At 32.0% G+C, this 12,171-nt stretch overlaps 2 protein-coding genes across 2 annotated transcripts; one reads left to right on the top strand and one right to left on the bottom strand.

Annotated features, from left to right (window-relative positions):
• The first annotated feature begins 5,133 nt into the window (after window positions 1-5,133).
• ACO6 (1-aminocyclopropane-1-carboxylate oxidase) lies at window positions 5,134-7,245 on the top strand. The gene is given in 4 exon segments (NM_001247709.2): window positions 5,134-5,326; window positions 5,561-5,787; window positions 6,042-6,375; window positions 6,695-7,245. Coding segments are annotated over 4 exon segments (960 nt in total). The 5' UTR covers window positions 5,134-5,221; the 3' UTR covers window positions 6,989-7,245.
• A 2,200-nt stretch (window positions 7,246-9,445) lies between these two features.
• On the bottom strand, window positions 9,446-11,955 carry LOC101055540 (Hop-interacting protein THI142). Its single transcript, NM_001279103.2, is given in 1 exon segment — window positions 9,446-11,955. A coding segment is annotated over 1 exon segment (2,286 nt). The 5' UTR covers window positions 11,732-11,955.
• Window positions 11,956-12,171: the final 216 nt, after the last annotated feature.

Below are 12,171 nucleotides of genomic sequence, written 5' to 3' on the forward strand. Positions count from 1 at the left end.
GCATTTTTATTGGTTAAATAAAAAGCAAAATCATTAAGAATCAAAATCAATAAGTCAAATTGATTATACATGATAATTGAATCGAACTGACGATGCACATCACTGTTTATCATTTATTTCCATTATTAAGTATAAATTAATTTATTATATATTACTCTAGGCATTAAATTTATTATATTTAAAAATCATATAATAAAATTCTCATGATTAGTAATTAAGGGGTATTATACTGGCGTACGAGAAAAGAATAGTTAATTGACAGTCCCTTAAATCAAATTTAAATACGTGCATGACTGCATTAATCGTATGACCTATTATTTCCCTTTCTCAAAATATTGTTTTTCATTTACATTGTAAGAAAATATTAATAAAGAGAAATATTTGATTATTTTATTTATATTTTAAACATAATTCTCTTTAATTAAGTATTTTTTTTTCTACGGATCATTATTATTGACTCATATCGAGATATTTGTAATATTCAAAATAATTATTACCAAAGATAAAATGAGAAAAAAAATTAGTAATTTTATCTTATATTTTTCGTTTGACAAGTATTTTGAACTATATATAAGCATTTTAAGACAGAGGGAATATTTTATATAATCATTTGATTTGTTGTATAAAAAATAAATATTTCATCAGTCGATCCTTAGTTAGGTAATGATATGATACTTATTTGATTAAACACGAAATTTAAGGCCTCTTATTTCATAAATACTACTCTTTTGTTTCATAAATACAATAAATTGGTACTTCTCGATTTTGAGAATAAAATGAGAATGTCAAATTAAATTTCTTCCAAAATATAAAAAGAAAAAAGGCATAAAAGTACTCCAAACTTGAATCGAATTTTCAGTTATATTTTCTTATACTTCTATTACTTTTCTGTTTTTTTTTTTTTATAAAAAAGAAAAAGTGAAATAAATATATAATAAACTTTTGAGTTTGTTGCGTCATTCATCAAATCCAGAGTCTACATATAAAGTACTAAAGAGAAAAGAGATGGATAACATGTACAAGGCATGCTTACCACTATTCTCCATTCTTGATCAACTTTTTTTTTATGGTAAAGTGTCACTCAAAATAATGTTGTTGTTGTCATTGATCATGAGTGTTATTCTTTTTTTCATAAAAATGTTATCAGTTGGCTAAAGATCAAATACCAAAATAAAAGAGGTTGTCACTAGCAAGTCCCATCTTATAAACAATTATTGGTCCTTAGGTAGTTGGTTAAGTTCAAAGTTATGAATAACTTGATTATTCATGTATTAATTTTATATCATATTTAATAAAGTTATTCATGTATTATTCTTTAATTTTATATAATTTTTGATAGGTTCTCAAGTAGGGGTGAGTGTTCGGTTTGTTGGTTTGATTTTGTCAAACTTTGATTTCATTCTTCAATTTTAGAAAAATGTGCTTTGTATAACAGATTAAACTAATTCGATCGGTTTAATTTAATTCAGTATCGTTAGAGCAGTTTTTTTTGTGTGAGTGAAAAAAAAATGAGGGGAAAGTCAAAGTATAAAATACTTAAAAATTTAAAATTATGTTAAGAGGATGTCTCGCTTAGAACATTTATTGTGCTAACTAAAAGATATATTTGTCTTGTCAAGAATACTATGCCTCCAACTATTTCTTGAGAAAAATAAGGATAAAGACGAATTTATTTACATAACTTGCACCGATAAAATACATTTGAGTTTCATTTGCAATTAATATTTGAAGTTATATATATAAACTGGGAGAAAATTGTATATACAAATACAAATACATATATATTTGTTCTGTACACTTAGAATTATATAATTACAGATGATTTCCTATCCAATTTTCTTTTATCTTTCTCTCTTTCTCGCTTATACAAATACAAATTATACGATTGACTCATATATGTATAACAAAATATACATATTAATAGTCATTCATATACTTCTATCTTCGAACAATAATTATTCATTATATTATTTTGGGGTGTCTAATAGTATTGTTTACTTTATAAAATTAATAAATAACTTTATACAGTTATTTTTAATTTACACTTGTCATTTATAGTTTATTAAGAAGTATGCAAAATCAATCTTGGACAAAATATTATTGAATAGAGGAATAGTTTTAATAAACAAGATTGATATATAATTATGAAAAAATAAATTTGGCCAGAAAATATGGCATTTTACTTATATTATTTTATCTTTTTGAATATTTTTACCGTTTTAATTTTAATATATTTTAACTAAAAAATAAAAAAAAATTGTTTTAAGATAAAAAAATAATATAAATTTTTTAATTTCTGATCAAATTCTAACCAAATTTTTTAATCACTTAGCATTATCCTATAATTATTATATACTAATAGTATAAATGAGTTAGCGACGTAACTATAATTTGGAGGGATTTTTTCTGCACGTTTACAATAATTATAGAGATTATGAAATTTTAAGTCGGTGAGATTTGTGATATTAGGCACTGTTAATAAATAAATTACATCATTATCTTAAATATATTTTTTCCTCTTATTATATTATTGGAGGGTGTTAGATGCTAAAGTAAACAATAGTTTGTTAATCTGCCTGTTTTAGTAGGAATATTTTTGCAATGCTTCTTAGCCTTGAAAAAAATTCTTACCTTTTTAATTACACTTTTGTTACTTGAATATCGTTAATATTTGTGTGTATTTTGTAACTATTTTAAGTAAAATAATTAATAGTAGATGATGAAAAATATTATTTTTTCCATTTATTTTACTTTTATTAAAAATAGTTGTCTAGTAATACTTATTTAATTTAAAAAATTGAAAAATAATTTTTTTATTTATGTTTATTTTACCCTTTGTATTGAATACTGTTTGATAATTGATATACAATAAATTTCTCAAAGCATTAATTTTAAAATATTCAGAGAAAAATATTATCTTATAATTTATTATTTCTTAAGATGTATACCAAGTAAACAGTAGATCAATATTATTGAACTACATCACTTATGAACATTTCAACGAACCCTCACATTAAATTTTCAAAAAATTATTAAATCGAAAATTTAAAACCATTTAACTAACCCCTTGAAAAAAGAAATTATGAATAACCATTAGGCCCGTGTAAAACACATGATTTTCCTAACTTTAGACTTTTTTTAATTACAACTTAGAATCTGTTTGACATTGATACTAAAGGCCAAAATGTTTTTTTTTTCTTTTTTCATTTTTTTTAAAATTCTTTTTATAAGTTTAACAAATCCTTAAAACTGTTTAAATGGAAGTAGAAACAGTTTTTTCTGTTAAGAGGAAATTAGATGATTCTGTTCTTTAAAATAAGCAAAAGCAAAAAATTATTTTTTCTAGACTAAAATACCCCTTGAATATATACATATTTACCGATATATTCCTTATTAAATAATTAATATATCTCATGAATTTGATTAAAATCCATTCAAGAATTTTATTTCTTATTCTTATATGACATGTTGTTTTATTTTATTTTATGTTTATATATTATTATTTATATTTTGTATTATGTGACATTTATTTTGCAAAATAAGAATAAAAGTCACAACATTTTGCAGAATTGAAAAAGAAAGAGAGAAAAAGTAACAAATTAGAAATTTCAATCCTCCCAAAAAGTTATAAATAACATTTTTCTTTAGTTTCTTAATTTACTTATTATTTTATTTTAATTTGGATTTTTAGAAAAAAACTTTAGAGTATTATGAAAAGAAAAAGAAAACATAATAGATAAAGATTGAACCTAAAAGAAATAGTAGGAAACAAATAACGAAAAGATTCTTCTTTTTAATATTTTCAATAATACTTTAGCAATTTTTTCTATTAAAAATAACAATTAAAAATGTCAGCTCCCCTAGAAAGATCACAAATAAAAAAAAACTCCACTTTTTTTGTAGTTTACATATTATATCCTACAAAGATACTTATCATTTTTGTAATTTAATTTTAAAAATTAATTTTTAAAAAATCGTTTTTGCCAATACAAATTATTTTTTCTTTAAAAATACTTTTTCTAAAAAATTATTTAATGTGAAACATGCTCTTAATGTCTTAAAATTCTCATTAAATTCTTTGTGATTTTTCTTCTCCCATGAGAATTTTAAGAATTTTTATATATGTAGATAATATTGTGATTGCGTCCCTACTTCACTGTTATAGTGCTTTGGACTTCCTTTTTTTTGTTCTTCTTTTTTCCCTTTTGAGAAAAGGACCAAATTTGCTTTTAGATTATTCGAAATTGAACTATTTTGCTATTTCTACAAATTTTGGTATAATATTTATTTTTGCCCTTGACCCTTTACGAATTCAAATCTAAGAATAATAATTCTAATCATAGAAAAAAATAGAGAGATAAATTTAAATTTTTTATCCAAAAGAATTTGAACATGTGAAGTCTATCTATTTCAAGACAGAACTTAATCCTCAAGAATTATACGAGTAATTATAAGGGTATTAATTGACCAAAGTTTAGTACTTTTCCCCTTTCTTTCCTATAATTTTGATATCGGACTATAACTCGTACATATCTCGACTAATTTATTAAATGTATCTTACTTTATTTCAATATGCAACTCTGATTTAAACCTTAGTATCTTATACATTTCATTTACCACATGAATCACATTTTTAAATGCATATTTTAGGACTCTTTTTTTTTCTCATAATCATGATGTTCAGGTTTTATTTTTCGTATATCTTGACCAATTATGCATAATATCTGACACTTCTTATATGCAACATCATTTAGATAACTCTGTCAATCAAGACTATAATAGATGGAAAAAAATCACTTGACTTTTTCATTGTTGCTGGAAATTGAACTTGCGATTTTACGATGCTCGATAAGAAAAGTAAGGCAAAGAGTAGAAGAAGTACTAAAAGGAACCCCACGAAAGGATAGGAGAGACAAATAAAAAGAAGACACAACAGTAATCAAAATATGACTGATTAATATTCAGCCAAAACATTGGTAGGTCCTAAGCAGAATGTACACACATAACATCCCCCACTACTCTACTTACTTCCTAGATTTCATTGTTTATTTACTTGTGTTTCTATATTTTTATGAAAAATAAAATATTATTTTTTCTTTTTCTGAATGACCTTAACAAAAGTCTTATAAATACCCCCTTCAAATACCCATTCATATCCATCTTGCACAGAAATTAATTAAGAGCTTTGAAGTGTGAGGGAGAAATAGTATAATAGAAAAAGATGGAGACTTTCCCAGTAGTTAACATGGAGATGCTTAACACTGAAAAAAGGGCTGCAGCATTGGAGAAAATAAAAGATGCTTGTGAGAACTGGGGATTCTTTGAGGTAACATTGACACCATAGTATCTCATACAACTTTTATGAGATATCATGATACACATGTCACGTACAGAGACGGATTCAAGATTTAAAATTTATGAGTTCAATCATTAATCTTGTATTGAAGCTCCACGTTAAAAATACCGAGTTCAAATGAGCACATAGATTTACTTGTTATTGCTTATAAATGACCTGATTATATAAACACTTATTTTTTGCTATGTTTCTGTATATATGAAGGTGATTAATCATGGGATCTCTCATGAGCTTCTGGACACAGTAGAGAAGTTCACAAAGGAACATTACAAGAAGTGTATGGAACAAAGGTTCAAGGAAATGGTGGCAAGTAAAGGCCTTGAAGGTGTTCAGACTGAAATTGATGATTTGGACTGGGAAAGTACTTTCTTCTTGAAACATCTTCCTGTTTCAAACATTTCAGAAGTTCCTGATCTTGAAGATGATTATAGGTCAGAGGGATCTCCGTGTTTTGCCCCACTCCCACCGTCAAAATTTATATAACGTCGCTTGACTTGACATGAAATTTAAGAAGAAAAAAAGAAAGATAGACTTTTGAAATTTGTGGTCTAAAACACTCATTGACTGACTATAAATCGTTTCATTAAGGTTAAAAAGGAAATCTTTGGTTAAGTTAATTCTAAATAAAAAATTATACTTATGGAACTGTGGATTTTCCATGCTGACTTAACATGAAACATGACAGGAAAATCATGAAGGAGTTTGCTGATAAACTGGAGAAACTAGCAGAGCAACTGTTGGATTTGCTGTGTGAAAATCTAGGACTAGAGCAAGGTTACTTGAAGAAAGTGTTTTATGGCTCAAAGGGTCCTACTTTTGGCACCAAAGTTAGCAACTACCCACCATGTCCTAAGCCTGATCTCATTAAAGGGCTGAGGGCTCACACAGATGCTGGTGGCATCATCCTTCTATTCCAAGATGACAAAGTCAGTGGTCTCCAACTACTCAAAGATGACAAATGGATTGATGTTCCACCGATGCGCCACTCCATTGTCATCAACCTCGGTGACCAACTCGAGGTATCCAAGGATTTAACCTATATACACAGATATATATTATATATCAATGTGATTTAACATATAGCATCATGTTCTCTACTGTATTTTCAAGGTCACTACTTCGGATACCTTGCTATCTCTGAGAATTTTTACTCTATCAGATCACCTAGAAGATAAATAAGACAGTGTAAAAAGGATTTACTCATACATATAAGTTAAATCCATACTAGTTTGACTAAATATTGACAATTCTCTATCTTTTTAAATGATCTGATGATGTAAAAGTTCGATGCTGAACTCATTAATAACATTGTTGATTTGTGTTTTGGATGGTTTTTAGGTGATTACTAATGGAAAATACAAGAGTGTGGAGCACAGGGTGATTGCTCAGCCTGATGGAAACAGAATGTCCTTGGCTTCGTTCTACAATCCGGGGAGTGATGCTGTCATCTATCCAGCACCAGAATTGCTGGAGAAGGAAGAAAAAGAGAACACAATAATGTATCCCAAATTTGTTTTTGAGGATTATATGAAATTATATGCAGGTCTCAAATTCCAAGCTAAAGAGCCAAGGTTTGAAGCAATGAAGGCTGTGGAAACTGCTGTCAACTTGGGCCCAATAGCAACTGTTTGATGAGACCAGTATTAATACAACACTAATTAATGGGAATGGGAAGAAAAGATTGTTTAGTACTAAGATAATGATGTTGTAATAATTTGTTAATGTTGGTTTAATTAGTGGGGTGCTTTATCTTGCTTTGTGCAACTTGGGTTTTGTTTATGTACTCTTGTCTGGTAGTGTGATATGCTAAGAGGATTTGATTGTAAAGTTCTCAGATTTCCTATGAAATCTTTTATTCCCAGCATACTAATTTATTGAGTTTAAGTTTTACGCACGATGTCAAGATTCATACAATCAGGTCACTTACAAGGGCAACCTGATAAATTCATTGAGCAAAAGAATATCCTATCTATGATGCCCCTTTTGTTAAAAGAAGGAAATGACATGGTAACTAGACAGATATATACTCTTTTTCTTCCACTAAATCACTGGTGACATTTTCAGGAGATTCTTTATGGAAACCATAAAGCTGACATTTTCATTTTCACCCCGCATCATCCATTTGCCATACCTAGTTAAATGTAATGATCTTCATTCATGTTCATTGAAGCCTGGAAGGTATTTACATTATATACACCAATATCATTAACATTATTTTTACACGATCACAGCATATTAATATCATTTTTATTGAATTTTTAGTGCAGATATTTACCTACAACTACATTGTCCTGACCTGATTGTGTAAATATTTTAGTTTCTTATTGCAAGAACTTAAACCCAATATTAAAGAGCTTAGCAATCCAAACCAAACATGGAATCAGTATTAATATTATATCTCTAAAACACAGAGCTGGTGAACTTATTCCATGGATTGGGACATCCCACCATATATCCCTGAGACTAACTAATACCCCTAACCAAACACAGGAAAAAATAATCCTGCATTTCATCCCCGGGATTATTATCCCTTATACCTCATACCAAATGAGTAGTAATCTTTCCTCCTAACAAATGAGCACTAGGTATGCAGATACTAGAAAAGTTAGCAACAACATCTAAACCTGCAAACAATGTATGTGAAGTGCATCAGAATTCAGACAGTCAGCGAAGGACGGTAAGTTGAACATCATTCTGGAAAATTATACTGTGCATAACACTTAAAAACACACACGTGTACCTAATTCCAGTTCTCATGTTCCTTAACGGCTAGAACTGCTTGAATTAAAAGAATGTTATTCTGGATCTACCAGAACAAAAGGGATTAACAGAAGAAAGAACAGCAGAAGTTTAAACATTGGACATACAGATTTAAAAAAGAAAAAAAAGCTCCCTAGAAAGGGATGTAATGGAAGACGAGCTCTGATCCTGCTCATTAGCTTCGTCCACATTGAGCATCCATATCCCCACACATTTATTTTTTATGAGGGTGGTGTCCGTGTTAGCACGAGGCACACAATCCATCAAACAGCCTTTACAGCCCACAAGCATAGAGATTGAGTAACCGCGTGCACCAAAGTTAAAGCAGATGGGCTCACACCAAGTGTCACAGAAAATCGAACCTAGCATCTCCAGGCTGCTACTACTATGCCTAGAGCACACACTAATGACCTTGGGGTTCTCACAAATCCATTACCTATATGCATGTTTAGATAAGATCTACAAATCTGAGATAATGCTACCCCATACTGGATCACAAATTATAGGTGCACAGATAGAGAGACAAAAGCTTCTGTATTGAACCCCTTTAACTGGTTCCAGCTCAACAGTAGATAGCCCTCGCCATTTTTTCCCATTTCAAAGATGAAACCAAAGGTTACGTGAATTCTCAGAAAGTGAGGCAAATGAAAAAGGAGACAAGCACAATAAGAGGCATGGGTGGCCAACATAATCTTGGATGGAAAACATGTAACCCATAAAGAACTATGGTCTTCTGTTGCATGTAAAATTTTGCTATAATCATATTAGATATCTATGATCATACAACGAATTTTACTGTCACAATAACAGGATAAATGGCACATACACTTCAAGGAAGCTCATCAGGGTTCTTCCTCAGAAATGACAAGAGAACTTCACATAGGACTTCAGGCATTAGTGTCTAAACAAGACAAAGAGGCAGGCTTGCTTATGAATCATTTTGAAAATGTTTAACAGCAAATATAATAGCTATGCATCACAAGTTCCAAAATCACTATCAAACAGAACAACTATCCCAGAACGTTAGAAACATCTCATCAGCCATGAAACAGACAGAATCCGAACTATGTACTTCGGAAAGGGAGCAAGAAAGGAGAAGAGAAATAACAAGAAACCTATTTCAAAGAACAAATGTTTGTTTAAAAAATTGACTATATCATAATAGTTCCCATATAACAGCAAACTTCTTGTTTCATCATAAAAACTTAAATGTATAATTGACGTTGCAAGGCCAAAATTTTCTTATCTCGTGAACATAAATGTTGTTTGTAAGAAAAATAAATATTGCTAAAATTAGTGTCAGGTAGCCTAAGCTTTACTAGCATCATTCTAGTCATTTGGATTATCATTCCCCTCAGTCTTCAGGCTCTCAACCATTTCCTGAGATCCCTGGGTAGCTTCTTCATTGGAACAATGATTCTTCAGAACTGTTGAGATGTCAATTTCAGAAGCTCCAGCAAGCTTAAATCTTTCAACAGCAGTATCAAGCTTCTCCTTCCAACCAATCAACCCCAATTTACATTCAACTTGAGACCGCTCAAAAAGCATATTACCCCAAAATAAATGTATTTGAGATCGCATTACAGCAGCTTGCTGTGCAGCCTCATCAGCTGAAATTTCACCTGGACCACCTGTAGCTGACACCTCACCTTCAGGACCACTTCCCTGTTTCTTCTTTCTCCTTAGTAGTTCATCCTTCTTGCTTGTACTAGGATCTTTTAGTTCATTATCCCTAAGCTCCTCCAGCTTTTCCCACATCTGAGTTGCTGCTTTCATTTTCTCTTCTGCACTTTCAAATAGAGCAAGCGTCTCAGTACGATCCCAACTTGACAGGTCCTCTTTCTTAGCCAAGACAAAGGACCAGTGAAGTTTTGCCATTTCAAATTGCTGCTGCCCTAATGCTAACAACCCCTCGTAAAAGTCTGGTTTAATCGAGAGAGCCTCCTCATACTTCTCTTTGGCCAGAGAATATTTTTCTTTCACCCAGTCATATGCTGCTTGAAGCTTGATAGCCATCGTCTCCTTTGACGCAGAATCATCAATTGGCATTCGTTTCCTTGCTGCACACATGTGAACATTTCCCCAGTTGAAAAAAGCCAGAGCAGCCACTTCCTGAAACTTTAAGGCAGCCTTGTCAAAAAGAGCTTGAGCTGCTTCACTTGTCACAGTCTCCTCAAGGGCTTCAGCGCTAAGCTCCATCCCAAGCTCGTGCAGGTCAATGTGGGCATCCGGATCAATGCCAACATGAGTCCTGAATAACTGAGCAAACTCGAACAACCAATCATCCATCTCAACCTCCTTGCATTCAGGATCTTCTGTTATGGTTTTCTCTTTCGTAATGCCCTTCTCTGACTTGTTAATCTCACTTTCCAGAGTTTCCACAACGGAATCACTTAGTGAAGAGTGGGATACACTCTCATCTGCTATATTCTCCTCACTCTCAACAGGCCTCTCTTCCTCTTCCAACAAAGCTGGTTCTTGTTCAGGACTCACCTCGACAATATGCAATCTCAACATCCCTATGAAGTCACCTTCATCTGCATCAGGGTCTTTTGGTACTAGACTATCAACCCAGGACTCGGCCAATCTAAGCTCAGCCGTACAGGTAATAGTTACCAAATCACCGTCACTGTCCTTATATTTAACAAGAACAGATTTGGACATCGGAAACCGTTTCATAACAATATCCCTTAAGACTCTAAAACTGCAATTTACAGGCATTTGGGCAAGTCTTATATCATGATCATAAACAAGCTTCAATGGCCTCCAACGACTCACAGCCTCTTTAGAATGTCCATGGACTGTTATTGATGCTGAAGTAGAAGCATTCTCCTTCTGATCATCCCTACTAGGACTTACATTAGGTTTAGAAGGACCAGTTGAAGGCTTCAAGGAAACCCTTGGCAACTGAACTTTGGCCTGAGTACCATTTTCAGCTGGCATAACATAAGAGGGCTTATTGGGTTTACTATTAACTGACACAACCATAGCCCCAGTTGATGGTACTGGCTTCTTAGACATTGATCGAGAAGGTAAACAGGGTCCTAGACCAGCAATAGAGGCGGCACCCACTGCAGATGCACCAAGTGCAGCTGGAGATGGGCGGCTCTGGAGGTCTTGCTGGGCATCCTGGCGAGGACCAAGTATCATGCTCAATCGCCCTGCAATTTCCAAGGCATCCTGATGATTCCCATCAGCATCCAATAGCATTTGCACATCTTGCATTGCCATTTCATACTTACACACAGCCTCAAGTGCACGGGCCCTTCGCAGAAGAGCTCGAACAAACCGAGGCTGAACCTGAAGTGCCATAGTACACTCAGAAATAACAGAATCATAATCTATGGGTTTCATTTGCATCATACAGGCTGCTCTGTTGCTATGGAACACAGCTCTTTCTGGGTGAGTTTTTGGTGTAAGTTTGAGAGCATTATCATATTGTTGTAAAGCCCCGACAAAATCCTTAGCCTGAAACCTTTTGTTTCCCTCTTCTTTCAGTTCGTGGGCTCTTTTTAAAAAAATTGATGAGTCCAAATCAACAGTACCATTAACAACAGGTTTATGGTTCTCCCCTTGATTTTGACCCTTTTTCTTCCTACCACCTGATTTCCCCATATAATTACTTCCAAAAACTTTTCAAGATTCAAACTTTAATACTTATAACCAAATTTAGTCAAAATCCCACTACTTATATTCTGTATAAATCAAGAATAGCTCACAGAAATCGAATAGGAAAAAAGCAACTTACAGATAAAAGTTTACACCTTTGGTGCAGAATTCAGTGTGATATGATTGCATCTTGAAGAAGTGATGTAATGGGTCTTCCAGAAACAGTGTGGAGGTTTTGGATTTGAAACCCTAGATAGAGGAGTTGGTATTATTTCACTTTTAGTTGAATGAATATCCATTGTAGGCCCTGGATAACTTGCTTCATTGTGAACCGTTGGATGATTCTTTTCTGTTAATTATATTTTTGCTCTGTGTATCCCACTTCGAAGAAATAAGGAAGGTAGGATGAAGATGATACAAGTTATCTTTCAATTTTAGGGAAAATT

This window comes from Solanum lycopersicum, chromosome 2 (assembly GCF_036512215.1).
Source record: "Solanum lycopersicum chromosome 2, SLM_r2.1".
Lineage (NCBI taxonomy): Eukaryota > Viridiplantae > Streptophyta > Magnoliopsida > Solanales > Solanaceae > Solanum > Solanum lycopersicum.